Genomic DNA, 21788 nt, shown 5'->3' on the forward strand with positions numbered 1-21788 from the left:
TGAACTTATCCTTGTAATAACGTTAACCAATCATCAGCTAACTGAGTCTACCTCCTGGAACGTAGGGCAAGGAGAACTCTGGATTCTTGAAGGCTTTCTTAGTGGCCGCGCGCCCTCGGACTAGGTCTTCGTCCATCACCAGCTTATGGTTCACCCTGCATGAAAATTGACACCTTATTAGAGATGTACCTACTACCTACTTCACTACATCTTATAAAACAAAGCCCCCCGCCGCGTCTGTCTGTTTGTATGTTCGCGGTAAACTCAAAAACTACTGAATGGATTTTCATGCGGTTTTCACCTTTTAATAGAGTGATTCTTAAGGAAGGTTTCGGTAGGTATATAATTTGATAAGGTTTACCCGTGCGAAGCCGGGGCGGATCACTAATAGATTCTAAGTTTGCTTCATGAGATTACCGGTAAATAATGCTATAGGTAGCTACAATGTTATAATAATATACCTACAAATCATGATCGGATTAGAAATAATAGATTTTTCTATAGAAGCGTTTATAAAAGTAATCACGTTGAGTGTAAGTAAGTTATAAAAGTAATCAGGTAGTAGATAACAATATTTTACAGCTGATTTAACTTAATTTTTTCTTACTTCTTGATGTAAGGCGTCCGTGGATAGGAATTTACGGGCACGTTGAAGCTCTGGAAAATATATAATAAGTAAAAAATTGTTAATTGGTCAGAGACGGTGTTTGTTCTTTTTCAATTTACTTTTCTTCTGTATTTGTGCTCACATATAAACTATTTCTATTAGATATATTTTATTCTACATTTTATTAATACGTATGTACTTACTTGGAAAGCGTCGTTCAGGGCAGGGGCAAGCGCGCGAGTCGGCGCCCGCGTGGTCGTCGCATACGACTTTCGAGACTGCGCTGCGTTCTGAAAACGATGTTTTCTACTAGTCGACTGTAATTCTTGAATTAAGATTTCTTATACCAAATTGCAATTGGGTATTTTTAATGTATGGGCTGCCAACTCAACTATAATATTCATATCGATACAGTTTAGTCTACTATAATGAAATTGACCAATCACAGCTCGCCGCGATCAAGAGGACGAAACAAAACCATAGCTCAAATTAATTATTTTAGGTTGTATAGTAGAAACAATTGGTTCATAAGTCAGAAACGCGCATGTGACACCCTTAATATAGCAACATCCATAGACTACGAAAACCACTTAGGGCCAGTTGCACCAACCACATTTGACAGACTGATCAATGTCAGCCGGCGCGCCCCGGCGCTTTACTATGAAACTTTCCATACATAAAAATTTAGCGAACTCTTTAACGATACGAACAATTTGGTGCAACCGACCCTGCAACTGGCCCTTAGTGTTGCTTGTTAGTCTCCATAGGCTACGGTGGCCAAAATCGAGAAAACAACTGTCTAAAAATTGAATTTAGCGCGGAGCAAGTACCAGGGCCTCATGAGTTACGAGAAGGTGTCGTTGACCAGCCCGCTGTAGGGCGCGGGGCGCGGCGCGGCGGCCGGGTCGCGTACCAGTATGTAGGTATCGCGGCTGTTCGCGAATCTTAGCTGTATACTTTTGGTTTGGTTTGTTTGTATGATTCTACTAGTTTAAAGTGTTATTTTTGTTGACTAGTAGAAAAAGTATTGTATACATTTAGTGATATAATCAAGCTTTTCAATCTCGTACCTTACTTAGGCAACTCAGCAAGCTTCGTTGCCTAAACACGGTACTCGACTGAAAAACTCTCTATTATATCACGATTGTATAAAATACTATTACATGTTGTCTTTACTTAAAAGTTTAGCAATTAATTTCTGTTCTTGCTAGTGGTCTCTTCAGTTAGGCCTATTTTCAAAGGATCGCCGCATTCTTGCCAAAGTTACACTTTATTATTTACTTATGATCAACTACGAAACATAGGTATCGATCCTTTTTTGTGTGTTAGAAAGAAAATATAAGTATAAGATGAAGGAAGTATAAGTAGGGAACAGCTAGTGGGTACATAGACGATCATATAGTTAATAGTATATTGAATAATAATGTATAAACTTAGTGGAATACTGGTGCGCGAAATGCCGAGGATATGTAAAATAAGTATCAAATCACAATCATTTTCAAAATACAAATGCTGCGTACGTTTCACAGCGCGGTCTGGTTTCTCACTTCATCGTAAAATAGGGTTGCCAAAGCAAGAAGAAAATAATACACTACGCGACATGCTGCCAAGGAAGCAACGCCTGTATTCCTTACAACGGTGTGTCCCTTGAAAATAGGTCTAGCTATTGGGGCCACTGAGGTACCTACTAGCGGCGCCTCGCCTAGGGCGCGGTGTCTTCTTACTGACTCTTACTGCCCGATTCGAACTAATATTACGACTAGATACGATATGGATTAGATATGTCAGTGTCAAAAGTGACATTTCTGCAAACAAAAACGTCAGTTTTGACACTGCCATATCTAATCTATATCTTAACTAGTCGTAATATTTGACGTATCTTAAAGTTCGAATCGGGCCGTTTGCCTGCAAAATACAAGCCATCGAAGTATCAGTCGATATATAACGCTAGAATAGCTATGGCGCTTTATATTTGTGTCTGCAATTTTTGTGGTAAAGGAATGAAGAATTCATAAGTTTTTATCAATGTTTCGTTGTTGACAGTTCTATTTAGTCGTAAGTAAACTCATCAGCAATATTTGTGTCATCAGTTACTTTCTCAAGCCAAATACCTAGTGCCCCAGGAGATAAATCAATAATCACCTCAGCGGCCACGTGAGAAGCCACTGAGGGGTGCGATGGCTTTTTCTCCGCCACTGTCTCCATTTGAGCCTCTGAAAATGAAACAAATGAGTTGAGTGCTGATTCTTAGGCAGACGTCCGACCAGCCGCGATCAGGGAGAGGCAGCGATAGACGAATATTTAAAAAAAACCTGCCAAGTGCGAGTCCGACTCGCGCACGAAGGGTTCCGTACCATTTACGCAAAAAACGGCAAAAAAATCACGTTTATTGTATGAGAGCCCTGCTTAAATATTTTATATTCTGGTTTTTAGTATTTGTTGTTATAGCGGCAACAGAAATACATCATCTGTGAAAATTTCAACTTAACTAGGCAGTTGAAATTTTCACAGATGATAACTATCACGGTTCATGAGATACAGCCTGGTGACAGACAGATAGACGGACAGACGGACAGACAGACAGATGGACGAACAGACAGACGGACAGCGGAGTCTTAGTAATAAGGTCCCGTTTTTACCCTTTGGGTACGGAAGCCTAAAAAAGGTACTGGCCGCCAGTTCAAAGTCGATTCATGATTAGGTACTTACATGAATTTCTTTTTACCCGACCCCAAAAGAACTGTGGAGTTAAAGCATGCAAACGCATTCCTTGTAGGATCTAGTACATTTAAAGTGCTTCAAGGAGGCTATTATTGTATAGCTTAAACGCACCTGGAGTGTAATTGTAGTCTAACAAAGACTCTCCGGCCGCGCTCTCCGTGCAAGACCTGCTGTGGTCCTAAAATGAAAAAAACAACGGTTTTTATTTACCAATATGATTACGATTATACTGTACCGTGTCGAGCAAAAATGAAGATAAATAAATTAAGATTTTTTCCCAAAAATGGACGGCAAAGTCGACTTTGCCGCTTAAAAAATAGGTCGCGAAGCGCGTAGTTTATGGTCAGTCAAAAATTAAAAAGTTAAAAACATTGCAGTCTCGATTTTGGGACTGCAATGTTGCATACAAATTCCATTATTTGTCGAGTTCCAAACTTTTTAAAAGTTGAAATGGCCATATCAAATGAAGGCACAGGCCCATTAAACAGCCAAACAGATGATTAGTACCGCGACTATTTAGCTGTCTCAAATAGGTTGGCGTATTTTCGGCAGAAAAATACACTTCTATTTTTTTATTAAAAAAATAAAAAGGCGGCAAAGCTAATTTTTTCAATTGTTTCTACTTTTTTCTGTGAAAATATATACGTAAGAACGTTGCTTTTGTAAAATATTTCTATGATATTTATATTTCTTGCACCATTTTTGAGAAAAGCACTATATATGTCTCGGCTGGAAGGCTACTTGCTGGCTTCGGATTCAATTAAACGGACTCCCAAGGTCGTCCGTTTAAAACGAATCCTCAGCCTGCAAGTAGCTACTTCCGAGCCTCGACAATAATGTACTATTATTATTGTACCTATAGGTATAATGTTAGTTTGTAAGGTATCTATGGGCCTTAGTTGCCTGAATTAAATGATTTGATTTGATTTGATTTGTAAAATAAAAGCAGTTACAAAATGAAAATATCATTGACGTATATCTAAGGACTGGCCTTACGGGCACTAAAAATGGTACTAGTTCAGCGGTGTCACTCACGAATTCGAGCCAATCGTGCAGTCTAAAGCAACTAGTTGCGCCCAATCGCGCGCGTGATGCGAACTCACCCGTAAGGCCAGTCCTTAGATATCTACGTCACTGGAAAATATATATCCTCATCATTACCTTCTTAGCTTTGTCCCGGCTCATTAGGGGAGCCTGTGGGGTCCGCAATAATTAGCGCAAACACTAGATAATGTGCCAACAGGGGACTGAAGCTGGGTTTGAACCAGCTCATATACCACTCGGCCACCTTCTGAATTACTCGTATTATAAAAATATGCAATCTTATTAAAGACTTATTGTCTTGGTATTGTTTGAAACTTTATAAAGAGGTAAATGTAACTTACCATTCCAAATGCCAAATCCTGAAGAAAAGCCAGGTCAAGAGAAACCTAGCCAAACCGGCGAGCGTGTATGAGGAATGTTATGTTATGAAGAAAGCGAAAAAGGTATGTCAGGATCGTATCGAATGAAAATCCGTGGTCTCTGCCTACCCCTCCGGGAAATAAGCGTGATTATATATATGTATGTATGTAACTTACAGGGATTATGTTCAGCGTCCATTGTTGACGTGGTTTCCCAACGCGCGCCGTGCTCTGTTGAGGAGGTGTCTGTCGACATTATATTTCAATTGTATTATTTAATTTAACGGAACTTAATCGCATATGTACTTAAGCTTTAAAAGTTAACCTCCGAGGTTTCGAGGACGGCATTGTCCCCGTGATCTCGGAGAATGACGAGGTATACGCGATTAAATCCCATTTAAGGGTCAAACAGATCACTGTGTTATGTCTTTCCTGTAGACATACACAAGAGTTAAGGGCTATAAAGGTTAATTTTCTTATTTAACCCTTATCCTAGAAAACTAGTGTGTTATCGCGAACTGTACATTTTTCTCTCCTGTGGGCAATAGTTAACAGCTTGTGGGCATGTAAGCAATGATTTTATCATAGTTCTCTAAATAAAAGGAGGACCTTTTCACGTGGATAAGGGTTAAAAAAGAAAATTAACCTTTACAGCCCTTAACTCTTGTGTATGTCTACAGGAAAGACATAACACAGTGATCTGTTTGACCCTTAAAAGTACCTGAATACTTAATTGTGTGCAAATCGTGAATGTTTAAATCAATAAATTTCAATTTAGATTATTGAAATCAGGGCTATAATACCTAAATTTAAAGTTACATAAATCATTAATATCGTTACTCTGTGATATTTTATGTAACCAGGCCCCAATTTCACCACGGTGACACCAGGTGCCAGGTCACCAGGTGCGACAATTGTAAAATCACTGTTGCTGACGTCACAGGCATCCATGGGCTACGGTTACCACTTACCATCGGGCGGGCCGTATTCCTGTTTGCCACCATCATTGTATTATTTAAAAAAAACTTTATTATATCGGAAAAAAACAGATATTTCTTTTGCGAAGTTTCTGACAATTGTCAAGATTTAGAAGAATTGTAGGTAATTCTTGACAGGTAATCTATCTATCTATACATATAATAAAGCTGAAGACGGTCGAAAGTCTGTACATGGAAGATATTTGAAAAAAAGTTGGCTGGGGATACTTAGAATCGATAACAGAACACGTTCCAAAAGTTTTTAGAATTTTTGTCTGTTTGTCTGTTTATCTGTTTATCTGTTTGTCTGTTTATTTGAACGCGCATCACGTGAAAACGGCTGAACGGATTTTGATGAAAACTTTACTAATCTGTCGAGAAAATCCCCGGCCAGGTTATAGGCTATAAAAATTCAACCCTAAAAAGGGGGGGTAGCCACAATACTCGATTGACTTAAGTTTGCCCCTGAATCGTATGGCGCTACTTAGGAAGGAGGGGCAAACTTTTTTCAAATATGTGCTACCACTATTGAGTACACTGGTAAACTAACAGATGGCGCTGAATTTAATACGTTTATATTTAATACATGAATAAGCCACAGAGGAAAGATTTTGCCAAATTAACTCTAAGTTTAGAAGAGGGAGTACGGATATCAACAAGATAATTGATTAATTATGTTGATTTAATTAATTAATAATACAACAAAATTAAACGACAGTAAATTAATTGCCCCTCATTGCACACTGCACAGTGCCATCTTTTGGGGAACTGAGTAAACATTAAGTAATCAAGAAAACTAAAAATGAGTTTACATAGTTACATAGTGGTAAAATAAACAGACATATCAACACGCGTATAATTGCACAATTATTTAAAATTATAAATTTTCTCCATCATGAATTATACCTAATCGTAATTATATCGCACCCATATCAAATCCATATTCATACGTATCGCCTCCTTTCAGCACTTAATAATGGCCACGAAGGTGGGTACTTTGAAAAAAAAAACATTGACCTCTGTCATTTGCAGTGTCGGATTAACCCTTTTAGGCAAATTAAGCACTTGCTTAGGGCACCACGTCTAGGGGGCACCAAAACCGTAGGCAAAAAAAAGCGCAGGCTGCATCAGCATTGCAGTCGTCGTGGAGTAGGTACCTACATGAAACTTTTATACGTGTACAAGTACCCATCTAATAACGAAGGGCCGTAGGGATCAAGTAAGAGAGTGAGGGTACGTAAGAACATCTCCAACGTAGGCTTTCGATTTGACCTTACGCGGAGGCCCTGGTCATGGAAAAAAATCTTGCTTTCGGGCTTGCGCCAGCCGATTTTTTCGACATAGGTTACCGATTTTATAGCGAATTTTGCTCTCTTGCACGCCAGATTTGTCGGCTAAGCCGAGTTGCTCCTTAGCCGCGATCCTGAGACCTAACTGTCAAAGTGTTATAAGGGGCCCCGTGAAAGCCGAAAACTAAAAGCATCCTATCAAGTAGCGCTTTCGAGTGAAGCCAAAGAGCGAGCAGTGGAAGAGTCGTGATTACATGCATATATTCGATTTCAAGCCACTCTTTTGCAGTTCGGCTTAAGGTCTTATGCAACGTCTTCTGCCTTATGGCAAAGTTGATCTTCTGCCTTAATTACACTTGGACGTGGATCCAAATCCAAGCTTTCCTCTTTCGCAGCTGGGCCTTCTGCCTTGCTCACACTTCGCCAATTCAATTCACTTGGTCAATTCCAAGCTCTGCTTTCTTGCATCTTTTCTGTATGAAAACAACCTCGCTGAGACCCTTAAATGTCGAGCCCTATGCGAAGCTAGGCTGATAGAAAACTGTCCCATCCCTTCTCTGTATGAAATCCTGAATTCGCGCCTGGTTGGGACTAAAAGTAAAAATGTACAACAGTCTATCAAATTGCGTTTTTTATATCGAAAAATTTTCGCGCTCGCTTCGCTCGCGATTACAATAATGTTATAAGATATGATAAGAGTGACATTCGGGTGGCGACTGCAGCAGCATTACTCTGTTGCAACGTTACTGCTGCAGCACTGTAAATTTTCGTGATAAAATGATGTGACTGATTTCCATACTAAAAGTAAAAATTTACAACTGTCTATCAAATTGCGTTGTTATATCAAAAAATTTTCGCGCTCGCTTCGCTCGCGTTTTCAATAACTTTCTAAGGAATGGCGACTGCAGCAGCATTACTATGTTGCAACGTTACTGCTGTAGCACTGTAAATTTTCGTGATAAAATGATGTGACTGATTTCCATACTAAAAGTAAAAATTTACAATAACTGTCTATCAAATTGCGTTGTTATATCAAAAAATTTTCGCGCTCGCTTCGCTCGCGTTTTCAATAACTTTCTAAGATATGGCGGCTGCAGCAGCATTACTCTGTTGCAACGTTACTGCTGCAGCACTGTCAATTTTCGTGATAAAATGATGTGACTGATTTCCATACTAAAAGTCAAAATGTACAACTGTCTATAAAATTGCGTTGTTATATCAAAAAATTTCGCGCTCGCTTCGCTCGCGTTTACAATAACATTCTAAGATATGATAAAGGTGACATTCGGATGGCGACTGCAGCAGCATTACTCTGTTGCAACGTTACTGCTGCAGCACTATCAATTTTCGTGATAAAATGATGTGACTAATTTCCATTCTCAGCTGTAGTGCGGCAATGAACGTCACTCAACTTACCAAAAAAATTCAATGTAAACTTGATGACCCTTGATAGAAATGATTAGGGCATCAAAATATCTTAATCCGGCACTGGTCGTTTGCGGACTCAAACGATTTGAGACTCGCATTTAATACGCTTTACCATGCCTTCCAAAAAAAATCCAATCATTCGCGAAAGTCTCGCAACGCATTGAGGTAACAAGGGGCACGTGGTCTTCCTCAGGAGTCTGAAGAAGACCACGGTGAGTGGCGATCTAGCCAGGCGCCTGCCTGGCTTCGCTTTCGCTCGCGCGCGTATACCTTACTGTATCGTCCGATATACATCTACTACTCTATCGTTTAAATCACGTGTAAAATTTGAATAAGGCCGAAAAAAACTATTGATTTTGGAGTGTAGTTTTATTTAGTGGTACCTAATTGTAAAATATTTTATCTGGACTGCAGTCCTCTAGCATATCCATCTGTCAACTTTACTTCAAGTTCCGCCTCCAGGGGAAAGGGAGAGAAATTAGGATTAGAAATTAGCCGCTTACTGACACAGACCGAATTCCACGCGGGCGGAGCCGCGGGCACAGCTAGTTAGTGATATGTCGGAATTTCGTGACAATTGTAGTGTTTCTTGTGACAATTGTCATAAACGTAGCAAGAGAAATATCAGTTTTTTTCCGATATAATAAAGTTTTTTTAAATTAAACAATGATGGTGGCAAACAGGAATACGGCCCGCCCGATGGTAAGCGGTAACCGTAGCCCATGGATGCCTGTGACGTCCGTAACAGTGATGTTTTACAATTGTCGCACCTGTCACCGTGGTGAAATTGGAGCCAGATGTAATATACAAATTACAAACTACCTGTAGTTCCTTTCCTAGTTTATTCCTTAGTTCTGCGTTGAAGACATCCACGAAGCCATCATGAGTGAAGTATCTGAAATAATACTTATAAAATAAATCATAATGTTTAGAAACAAAACTAAATAGTATTTTAAGCCTAACGTGGATCGTGAGGTTACCCCGTCTCGCCTATATCCATCCTTATAAAACAACCGTGTTACATTGGGTCTATTATATACTTTAACACAGAAGATAACTCTAGAAAGTTATGTCTTAGCAGCATACTGGCAGAGGGCCTCGCGTTTGGCGGGCCGCTTAAAGTTCCTTGACATGTCTCGTGCCGGATAAAGCCTCACAGGCCAGTATCAACATAATAGCTACTCAATTATGCCGCAGCAGCGCGCCGGTATCGGGCCTCGCTTCGTTCTGTTTTTAAATAACCCGCTAGAGGACTCTTGGCACGCCTGGTCTCGATTAAGAACCTCACAGAAGTCACAGACCAGCATCAATATACAAGCTACTCACTTATACCTAAGCAGCGCGCCGGTAGAGGGCCTCGCTTATGTTATTTTCTTTTCCTTTTGTAAGAATTTGATATGTTTTCTGAAAGAGCTACGTATTTGTATGATTTCATGTACATATATGTTTTTTTTTTATCATATTTCTATAAAGTTATATACTTACTGAGTATAATTGCATGAATTCTATAGTAATTTAAATTGTATTTTTCTTATTTACTTGTAATGCATGTTAATTATATAAGATGTAATAATGTTTTGAAAAGATGTGTCCCGCCGAGTTTGTTGCCGGTCCCGTATGTATCCCAATACGGGACCGGGACCTCCGCCAATTGAGGGGGGATTTAAATCTTCTCGAGGCAGTGGTGTACGGTTGGAGCCGGTATAGCTTTATTTGACGTTCATAAGCGCATTGTAATATGCCTACTTGAATAAACTATTTTTTATCTTATCTGTCTCCACAATCAGACAAGCCGCTAGAAGGGTTTGGCATGTTCCGTCCCGGACAGAGAGCCTAGTTCACCAAGACGACTCACTTATGCCTAAGCAGCGCGCCGGCAGAAGGCCTCGCGCGGGGCTCCGTCCTCAAACATGCCGCTAGTAAGTCCTTGGCGTGCCCAGTCCCGGGCAGAGAGCCGCGAGGGCCGGCCGTCAGCGCGGCGCCGCCGGACAGACGAGCTACTACTTGCTGGTGGCGCGGGGGTAGCTTGCCTGGAAATGTTTCAAAAATAATAAAGCTATTTTTGATGATCTTTGTACAAAAGTAATTCAAATACGGTGCTTACATTATTTTGATGTATGTGTACTGAACTAACAATTTTATGGACCTATGCAGTCTGAAATAAATATATTGAAATGATTAACTTCCCTTTGGGCAGATTATACCGGAGCCAGAGTTTCTGGTCTAGCTTATGTGAAGGTTTCGGGGGGCATCGCGGATAGAATGCCGCAAGCGATCCCATGACGCTCCCCTAACAGCAAAGAGGGTGACGCCGCAGGGGGTGTTAGTGGGTATTCTCCTTCCCTTCCTCTGGCTAGCAGAGGATAATACGGGAGGAGCGAGTCCCACATACCACCCCTCAATGGACTTCCCCAGCCCGGGGGTAAGATGCGTAAATGCATTAACCCCTACGTGAAAATCAAAGCTGATGTGAAGGTTCCTAATATTAAAACTCACCGACAGTCTTGATGATGAGTGCGAGCTGGTCGATGTCAGAATCGCCAGGGAACAGCGGGTCGCCGGTCAACATTTCAGCGAACATGCAGCCGATTGCCCAAATATCCACTTCGGGGCCGTACCTGACAACATGGCACAGTATTAAAATCGAATCGCCCTCTGGGCAGATGGCGGGATGACTTGCACAGGAAGGCCGGCAGCCTGGACAGACTGGATGCATAAAGCGGCAGACCGGCTCACGTGGCGTACCTTGGGAGAGGCCTATGTCCAGCAGTGGACTGAAACGGGCTGATGATGATGATGATTAAAATCGAATACCTAATCATTCTTAGTCTACATTCATCCCACTGCTGGGCCCATAAGTTCTCTTACACCCGAGAGACCTCAACCTTCTAGTGCGTATAAGTGTAATATTGATTGTTGCTCCATGTATAAGGTACCCGTGTCCTGCGAGTTATACCAGTAGCTCCGGCGCCCTATACCACCATGTCGCCACATACTCCGTATAGGGCTCGCCTCGCGCCGTCAGAGCCCTGGCGAAACCCAAATTGCACAGTTTCACGATGATTGAAGACAGAAGTTTCTTCAGCAAGAGAAGTCGTCTAACAAGTTCCAACGATCCAGATCGCAAGGATTGGGTGAGGTCCAGTTGCCATCAGATAATAATATATCGGAGCGGCCAAGGTGTTCACGAAATCTGAACACGCACTCTAACGCCTTGACAATAGAGGCGTGTTCAGATGTTTGTGAGCACCTTGGCCGCTCCGATATATCTGATGGCGACTGTCTTTGCGGAATTTCGATAATAATGATGGGGGATAATGCCTCAATGGATGGCCTAATATAACCTACCTGTGCTCTGCTACCAGTAACTCCGGCGCCCTATACCACCGTGTGGCCACGTACTCCGTGTAGGGCTCGCCTGGCGCCGCTAGAGCCCTGGCGAAGCCCAAATCGCACAGCTTCACGATGCCTGTTTTGGACACTAGGACGTTCTCTGGCTTCACATCACGGTGGATGATCTGTTAGAAGAATTAATATTTTACAGGAAATTATAACTATTTTCCGTTCCTTATGTCTTATTTTTAGGGTAGTTGTACATTTTCCAGTTTAGAAGCTCGAAAGGAAAGTGAAATTTTAGATGTGGAAGACCAAAAGTTATTTCCACCTCGATAACCACAACCAAGTCACAAGGTTGTCACTAGATTAACTCTATTAATGAGTGATTTGCTTGATACAAGCTCTAACTTAGCCAAAACCAGCTTTGTATACCTACTTCAGGGTGAAATATTAACTACCGTTAATACTCTGCAGTGACTTTTTAGGTCATACCGAACAACTTTTATAATGGGACTAATGCCGAAATCGCGAAAAAAAATTTGGCTGTTCCATACATTCCGGCTGATAGTTTTAACGGTGGTTGAAATTTCACCCTGTATTGTTACACAATTAAATTACAAATCATAAGTAAAGTCTTTCTTCTTATCACCAAGTAGATACCTATCTATTTATTACAGAAGTACCTAATAAGTAGTACCACACTATAAGATGCAAAACAGAGAAGTGGAGCCAAAGAATTCTCATGTGGCACCCTACAGATGGATCAAGATCGCAAGGCCCTCAATTAACACGATGGGAAGACGAAATTATACTCACAGTGGGACCACTCTGGACAAGGGTGGCAAGAGAGAGGAAATACTGGAAGGAGTTGGAGGAGGCCTTTGCCGACAGGCACACTGAACCAAGAGACTTCATATAAACATTCAAAACTAAAAACCAACAATCATGTTCAGAATAAAGGGCTATATAAATAAATAAATAAATAAGTAGTAGAAAATAAGTTGACTGTACTTACAGAATTCTGATGGCAGAAGTCGATTCCCTTCAACAGCTGGTAGATGTGCCTCTTAGCGGTATCTTCTCCTAAGCCTCCAGGGGATGCCTCTAGCTCATCCAGGAGGGTGTGGTCCAGGTATTCGAAGACGAGGTAGAACCGCCGCTTGCGACGGAACACCTCAATCATGTTCACTAGGTGCTCGTGGCGAAGTTTCTGGAATGAACAAGTACAATGTTTGAAAACCTGATTATAGTTTTTTCCCGTTCAGCTGTCCTGCCATATAATGCCGCGGATTAGACGTGTGATTCGTTCAAATTGTTTTTTGAACAACAAATTATAGCCAGTAGAATGTAGTATGAAACTCGTACCTTTGAGCATGGTGCTTTACGCACACCAGTGTCCCATCGCTTCCCTCTGACGCAACTCACGCAACCCCCCCTTTTAGCATGAAATATGTCCCGGTTGACAGTTTTTACTTACTATATACATTAAAACACACCAATCAATGGAAAATATGTAGGTATGCGAACAAAATAAGTGAATACAGTGATTTTGAACGTATTGCTGAGTCACTGATATTATGACTTTAGTATCGGAAAAACTTTACTCATTTCTAAAACCTAGAACCTTGAACATTCTATTGTATTAAAGTATCTACATCAATGCCTTGCGACGAAATCGCATCGAAAATCGCACCGTAGGCACTATACAACTTTCAGGGGTAATTGTGTTTGATATGATTTGAAGTTTGCTCATTTCTGTGCCCTAGAAAATATAGGTCTTATAGTATGGTTGACGTAATAACCTAACCTAATGGGGACTAAGGCCATGACTCGTCGTTTCTGAGCTAATCGTAGTAGAACCTAGAAAGTTAACGTGATGTTGTTTTTGTTTGATTGTGTAAACATTTTTAAGGTAGGTTAATTTTGTAACCTTACTATTTCTAGTGTAAAAGTTATGGATATCAGATTTTTTTGAGAAATTTACCCTAATCGAGGATGCTTATGTACCTACTGATAAATACCTTTAAGAGGCCAATTCGAACGTGCGTTTTGATATATCAATGTGACATTTAGTTTTAATTCGCGCGAGCATGCCATATAATACCTTGAGTATCCGTATCTCTCGCAGCGCCATCTTCCACTCTTCAGCAAGCCGTAATAACATGCTTTACAGACTGTTAGTAGACATTATCACGGAGTAATAAGGTTCACATTGGTAATAACTTGAGCATCCGTATCTCTCGCAGCGCCATCTTCTACTCTTCAGCACGCCGTAATAAAATGCTTCACTGACTGTTGGTAGGCATTATCACGGAGTAATAAGGTTCACATTGGTAATACCTTGAGCATCCGTATCTCTCGCAGTGCCATCTTCTACTCTTCAGCACGCCGTAATAACACGCTTTACTGACTGTTGGTAGACATTATCACGGAGTAATAAGGTTCACATTGGTAATACCTTGAGCATCCGTTTCTCTCGCAGCGCCATCTTCTACTCTTCAGCACGCCGTAATAAAATGCTTCACTGACTGTTGGTAGACATTATCACTGTACAATAATAAGTTCACTTCAGTAATACCTTGAGCATCCGTACCTCTCGCAGCGCCATCTTCCACTCTTCAGCACGCCGTAATAACACGCTTTACTGACTGTTAGTAGACATTATCACGGAGTAATAAGGTTCACATTGGTAATAACTTGAGCATCCGTATCTCTCGCAGCGCCATCTTCTACTCTTCAGCACGCCGTAATAAAATGCTTCACTGACTGTTGGTAGGCATTATCACGGAGTAATAAGGTTCACATTGGTAATACCTTGAGCATCCGTATATCTCGCAGTGCCATCTTCTACTCTTCAGCACGCCGTAATAACACGCTTTACTGACTGTTGGTAGACATTATCACGGAGTAATAAGGTTCACATTGGTAATACCTTGAGCATCCGTTTCTCTCGCAGCGCCATCTTCTACTCTTCAGCACGCCGTAATAAAATGCTTCACTGACTGTTGGTAGGCATTATCACGGAGTAATAAGGTTCACATTGGTAATACCTTGAGCATCCGTATCTCTCGCAGCGCCATCTTCCACTCTTCAGCACGCCGTAATAAAATGCTTCACTGACTGTTGGTAGGCATTATCACGGAGTAATAAGGTTCACATTGGTAATACCTTGAGCATCCGTATCTCTCGCAGCACCATCTTGCGGACGGCGGAATCGTCTTCCGTTTCCAGAAACTTCTTGATGGCGACGAGCTGCTCTGTGTTGTAACATCTTCAGCATGCCATACTAGCCCTTATCACTGTGCAATAAAGTTCACTTTGGTAATACCTTGAGCATCCGTATCTCTCGCAGCGCCATCTTCCACTCTTCAGCACGCCGTAATAACACGCTTCACTGAGTGTTGGTAGACATTATCACGGAACTGCATGCCCTGTGCTGTAACAACTTCAGCATGCAATACTTATCACTGTGCAATTCAGTTCACATTGGTAATACCTTGAGCATCCGTATCTCTCGCAGCGCCATCTTTCGGACGGCGGCGTCGTCCTCCGTTTCCAGAAACTTTTTGATGGCGACGAGCTGCCCTGTGTCGCGGCGGCGGCACTTCAGCACCACGCCGTACGAGCCTTCGCCGACCTGGGGATCAGTATTTTAAATGAGGGTTTCCGCGATCGAGATTTTCACTAGATGGCAGGACCGTGACGAGAGGTCTTTTTGACAGCTGCTGTCATAATCCACCAATAAAAAAAAATGGTTAAACATGATTGGTGGATTATGACAGCTAGACCTCTCGCCACGGTGCTGTCATCTAGTGAAAAACTCGATCGCGGAAACCCTCATTGTACCATAGGAAATATAAGTAAGGAAAGAGTGGTAACTCTATATCCATACATCAGTTTTCTTATCAAAACGCGATTTATTTCGTAGTCGACATCTAGCGTCAAGTAGTGGATTTATCAGTACCGCTACTTGACGCCAGATGTCACAAGTGACGCTACTGACGAAAAATGTACTGCTAAAATAATTTACAACTAATAGTACAAGCAGAAGGGGTTGAAAATAGAGTTCCGGTTATTTCGGTTATAATATTAGCTGAAAATTGTTGAGCATCAGACTTTTCATTCGTCGCGACATCTATTGTCAACTAGCAGTACTGATAAATTCCACTACTTGATAAATTCGACTCTAGCAGCCGCGGGTGGAGGGGGCAAGCAGCGCATGATGCTCTTGGCCGGGCATTTTAATAGCTGCTACTTGAACAGTACTCACCACAGCTAGCTGCTCATACTTGTCCATGGCCCGGCTGCTAGGGGTGGAGGGATACAAACAGCGCATACTGCTCATGGCCGACTATTTTAGCTGCTACTTGATGAATAGTACTCACGACAGCTAGCTGCTCATACTTGTCCATGGCCCGGCTGCTAGGGGTGGAGGGTGACAAACGGCGCATCTTGCTCCTCATGGCCGGCCATTTTAGCTGCTACTTGATGAATCTGAAAACGGTTTTATCTGTCAAAATCATTTTTTATTTATTTATATTGGGTGGAACAGAAGGAGGGACTTTTATGCAAACGGGGAATTGTTAAGGCTAGTACGTACTTTATTTTTCACTTTATTTAATCACGGTAATATATCTGATACCGTTTTTGAGATACAGTTTTTGTTAATCATTAGTGCAAAAATCTGTATGTTTCAACCCTAGCAAGAAGATCCTATTAATAACATGACATGATTGTGTCAAATGAAAATGTAAATAACTTTGTAGGGTTGTCACTGATATAAAAATATTTCATTTTAATTATTTTCTTTTACTTTTTAATCCAGCTTTACGATTATAATAACTCGATTGTAGATCACTTAGATAACACTATCCTTTCAGCTCAATCTCTAGAAATGCTCCACCATGTAGAGATCTAGGTCACTAGACCATTGGCCATATTTACGACCTCCTAAATACACTTTTCATTCATTTTGACCCAACCTTGAGTCTTTTCCGCAATTCTTGAAAGCGTTCATTGAAACCCGACAATTGTTCAACATTGTCACTCAAGGATAGCAAATGGTAATTGATTCCGAGTCCCTTAAATAGCATTTGTCATATGTTTTTTTTAAGTTAGTATAATACTAGAACAAACTAGGTACTTATTTTAAAAATGGAATCTAGTTAGACCGAATTGTCGATCGAATATTGTAAATTCATCTCACCAATCGCTATAGCCGTTTTTCAGAAATTATTAAATAAATTCTGAAAAAATATGATAAATTATTTGCCGCTACTGTAGCTATAAAATAAATGAGAGCGAAAAAGAGATGTTTGGAGCGGACCATGGTCGAGGTCCTGTACGCCCGTGTGTTACGGCTTTAAAGATATATTTGTCCACATTAGACGTCACTATCTATATGTACATGATGTTGACTGTACTTGAAAAGTTCACCTAATCCATAGTCTAATAAAACATGGTCTTCCATTCCCAGAGTGACACGGGGCTACGTCACAACGACATGGCCGCTATATATAGCGCTATCGCATATTATCATATAGCGCTGTCGCATGATGACGTAAGCCCGTGTCAGTTAGGTGACCTAGAAAAGACGGGAATGGAGTACCAGGCGGAGTATATTATTATACCATGACCTAATCACTTAACTTACGTCACGCATTAGTTCGACCATTTATCAATATCAAGCGCAGTCACGTTTAGCCTAGTTATGTTTAACTGTCCTTGATGTCCATGGAATTTCGACAGTTAAGCTATTTGATCTATTTTTGTGAGTAAGTAAATAAGTTTTTGACTTGTACGGTCGAAAGTACATATTAATATATGACCCATTTCGTACCTTGTAACAGTGAGAATCAATATGAAAGTCGCTAGAGACCTCATACTATTGTCACCGTGACAAGGTATGAAATGGGTCATAAATTAAAACTTTCGACTGTACATATTAATAAACGTATAGGTACCTACTCCAAATGGTTTTGTACCTACATTTAGTAAACAATTAAATGAACTTAACTTGCTCTCTTGGCACGGTACCTTACGGCATAGGTACCTGTAGGTACCTACATAAGTTTAGTAGACTCATTTTTAGGGTTCCGTACCCAAAGGGTAAAACGGGACCCTATTACTAAGACTCCGCTGTCCGTCCGTCCGTCCGTCTGTCACCAGGCTGTATCTCTCTCTAGACAGTTGAAATTTTCACAGATGATGTATTTCTGTTGCCGCTATAACAAAAAATACTAAAAAGTACGGAACCCTCGGTGGGCGAGTCCGACTCGCACTTGTCCGGTTTTTTTTAAGTATCCGCGCAGGACCAAGTAACATGGCGTGCTCTTGTGTTGGAGGCCAAGACTCATTTTGGGTCATCGCGCCAAACTAAGTAGGTATAGTATGAATTATCCCAGATATATTTTTTCGGGCTCGGGCCCTAATCCGTTAAACAAAAGCCTTTGTTTCTTTCAAGAGCGGTCTTCAGCACGTGCCAAAGCAACCAATGTCGTTTAACCTCTAGCCGCCCAGAGACCTATAAAAAGGTCTCCTGTTCCATTCTAATTTGAACTTTGTGTTGACAAAATAAAATTTCATTTTGCTTGGCAAGGTTTGACGTTTGATGTATGGGCGGCTAGAGGTTAAAAAGCATCTATCATGATAGTCTTAAGGTTCAAATTCATGTGACAGCTGATTCAGAGAACAATCAAGGTGGTCTTGGCTTTGGAAATAACAAAACGTGTTATCTCCGAATGGGCTGTTTAGTGAATTTGAAGTATTTGAACCATATAATTAAAATGGGTTTGCTTTTTAAACGGGATTGTTCCCTTTACTTATGCCGGGGCTACTAGCAGTAAGGAGTGTAACAACTGCATAAAGTAAACAATACCTTTTGTTTAACAGATTAGGCCCCGAGCCCGAAAAAATCACCTGAGATAATTCATACTATAAGTAAGTAAGAATAGATGTTTTTTTAATCGGGACAACTTATAATTAATTTTTGATGAAGATTAAACAACGACAGTTGCCAAAGTCAAGTAATTTATTGCGGTTTTGTAATTTTACACAACTACCTACGTATACGTACCTACATGTAAAAAGGGGATTTAGCTAGGTTGTTACCTATGAAATTTTGTAAAGTGGACAATAACAGTGAATATTCCTGAAATATAACTGAAGTATATATTATTATGTATGTAACTAGAAGGGGCCTTCAGGTATATCCAGGAGCAGCAATGAAACACCGAGCTAGCTCAATCGTGTGTAATTCAGAACTGACATGCTGACATACAGAAATGTTTAAATGTTTAACTACCCTCTAGTCGGCGCATGTAAACTTAGGTCTACCCCATATTACATATACGTAGGCCATACTGAAAGTTTCTGGATTCTGATATATGAAACGACTTATTTTTTCTAAGTGGCCAGTCCAGGAATTTTCAGTATGCCATGCCCTAAGTATAACATATAATAATATACAGTCCCGGTTCAGAAATTACGACTGAACGAATAAGTATACGGTATACATGATATCCGCGGACTGACTCGTTCTGTTACATAGAATATTAATGTGGGATGAATCGCGGCACAACCAGGTGCGAGGCGGGTTGGTATGTTGACAGTTTGACACAGACCGCGAGGGGCAGTAGAGTAGATCGGTCGGCTAAAGTAAGGAGAATTGATAGTAATAGAGGGGTAAAGTCTAAGAATAAAACGTGCCCCTTAGTTTGACATCCAAAACAGATCGGTCACTGAATTGTCAAACGTCAACTTTTGACAATCAGAGTTAGTTAGACCGATGGTAAACTTCACTTACTTCAGATTGTTGTAAAAATGCTTGTCTCAGGCCTTTGTTCAACATTATAATGGACGACTCTCAGTTGACGATTATGACTTTAATTTTAGCCGGCCTAGCCGAGGTGACAATCGCTTGCGCTACGACAACGAAACGCTTTGTGTCTCTCTATCAATCTTCCATGTTAGTGCAACAATAACAGTTCCGTTTCGGTCGCTACGATTGGCATGTTGGCTACGCGGCCAGCTGCCATAATGACGACAACGTATTACGGCAGCTGATGTGAATGGAATGGTCTGTGCCTTTACTGTCGCCCTGTCCACTGTGATCCATCGACTAAATGTAATTACACTAATTACACACCCGCAATCCAGGCTGCATTCGCCCACAGTACTCAATTATTCAGAGGCAGAACTCTGTCATTTAGTTTCATTTCAGGCATGAAACGCTTTGTGATTTGAAGAGGTGTAATTTAAATTACTTTAAGTATGTTTAAACAATCGGTACGAATGGAGGTCCAAGGGGGAGGCCTTTGCTCAGCAGTGGACGTCTTATGGCTGAGATGATGATGATGATGATGATGATGTTTGAAAAGTCGAATGTGCCAGGTATCGACTTCAGATTGGTGCAAGTAATTTGTAAAGTTAAAAGCTTTGGTCTCGAGTTTAAAAAAAGTTTTCGAAGGTACTCCAAACCAAAATTATTCCTTTAATTTAGAGTCGGTGTGTTTGCCTAATAGCAAACAGTGACTTATCTATCCCTATTCCCTAGGTATATATATGTATAATTACATGTGAAAGTAAGCCTGTCTGTCTATCTGTTTGTTACCTCTTCACGGTTAAACCGCCTCAGTGATTGAGATGAAATTGGTATAGAGATAAGTTAAGGCCTTGGGAAGGACATGATAGTTCAAATGTGTATGGGTAGACCTCAACCCACATTTGCCTGCGTGGGGACTCATGACGTGTGCCCAGCAATGGTACGTATATTCCTAGGCAGTTTATTTAATTTGCCTACTTTAGTTTCTCACTGCTGGCCAAAGTTTCTCTTCTCGTTTACCGTCATTTTGGGTAGAATGCGTCCAAGTCGTCATATTGTTCAATTACATACCTATACTTGAAACAAATCCTTGACACACATTACCTTTTAGTCCTCAGTAACTAACAATGCAAACTCCTATTATTATTCCAGTGCCTCTAAAAACAAGTCATAATTGTCATAAATGTCAGGTCTTCCAATTTGACATGAAACCTACTCAAAGTTGACAAAGCAATCAAATCGATCGAAGGCAGCACGCCAAACTCATTGTTCAATGTCTCCATACATAACAAATTGCCAAATCGGTCTGTCCCTTGATTATTTTTACGTGACATTGGACAGACCAATAATATCTACACGTTTTGGAACTAATGCCGAGGATATTAGGCTCAAAATGGTACATTTTTAGCTGCCCCCACGTTTCGTGACGCTAATGGGGAACGGTCAATGCCAAACGGACATGTCATAGGTTATGCCATTGTTTATTAATACGGTCATTGGAAGTTAAGCGTTTTGACGTGATAGTCAAATTGCTTAAATAATTCAAGTCTTTGTAGAATTATTTTAGGTAACAGTCCTCAGTAATATCATGTATTCATCTCATATATGACAGTGCTTGCCCGTATTACGTAAATAAATGAACTGCAACTACAAAAATGACAAAGACACATGCATTTCCTGGCAATCTAGTCGTAGTAATCATATTGTAATGATATATTTTTCCCATGATTATGAAGATTTCATAACAGCGAAACGAAAATCTATTTACTATTCGATTCGCAATACAAAAATAAAAGCGCCTGCCAAAATAATGATAGCAAAAGCACAGCAAAACATAAACTTTCCGTTGCATTCGTAATTTATCGCAGGAGCGGAAAGGAAGTAGGTATAGGTATATAAAAAATTGCGGAGTTATAACCAGTCCAATAATGCTAAAGTCGGTAGGAGACACGCATCACGAGCACGGTATTCCTAATTTGTGCAGTCTAGGGTTCCGCAATACATGTAATAATGGTTACCACCATTGCAATTGTCGCTTTAAGACTTTAGAATTGAAACATTTCAAGTCGTACCTTTTAGCAAAAATATTTTTATGTATATAGGTGTACCTACTTATTTATTACTATTTGATAACCTTATTGTACATGAATGTACGGGAAGAATGGTGACAGATTGTGAAGCTTGCCACCGGTCCTGATATGACGA

At 40.7% G+C, this 21788-nt stretch overlaps 2 protein-coding genes across 2 annotated transcripts in view; both read right to left on the bottom strand.

Annotated features, from left to right (window-relative positions):
* Positions 1 to 21788, bottom strand: part of LOC134797338 (insulin receptor substrate 2) — a 394635-nt gene that overhangs the window by 82855 nt on the left and 289992 nt on the right. The gene's annotated exons all lie outside the window — the stretch shown is intronic.
* LOC134797744 (cyclin-dependent kinase-like 1) overlaps positions 1 to 21788 on the bottom strand; it is a 29295-nt gene that overhangs the window by 2975 nt on the left and 4532 nt on the right. The window contains exons 2-14 of the mRNA XM_063770103.1: positions 16147 to 16255; positions 15258 to 15398; positions 12777 to 12971; positions 11774 to 11943; positions 10922 to 11043; positions 10281 to 10455; positions 9248 to 9320; positions 4909 to 4977; positions 3440 to 3506; positions 2750 to 2820; positions 811 to 897; positions 608 to 657; positions 52 to 155 (exon numbers count right to left, since the gene is read on the bottom strand). Coding sequence (XP_063626173.1) covers positions 52 to 155; positions 608 to 657; positions 811 to 897; positions 2750 to 2820; positions 3440 to 3506; positions 4909 to 4977; positions 9248 to 9320; positions 10281 to 10455; positions 10922 to 11043; positions 11774 to 11943; positions 12777 to 12971; positions 15258 to 15398; positions 16147 to 16224 — 1402 coding nt within the window. The 5' untranslated portion in view covers positions 16225 to 16255. The remainder of the gene's footprint in view (positions 1 to 51; positions 156 to 607; positions 658 to 810; positions 898 to 2749; positions 2821 to 3439; positions 3507 to 4908; positions 4978 to 9247; positions 9321 to 10280; positions 10456 to 10921; positions 11044 to 11773; positions 11944 to 12776; positions 12972 to 15257; positions 15399 to 16146; positions 16256 to 21788) is intronic.

Source organism: Cydia splendana, chromosome 15, assembly GCF_910591565.1.
Source record: "Cydia splendana chromosome 15, ilCydSple1.2, whole genome shotgun sequence".
In the NCBI taxonomy this organism is placed as follows: Eukaryota; Metazoa; Arthropoda; class Insecta; order Lepidoptera; family Tortricidae; genus Cydia; species Cydia splendana.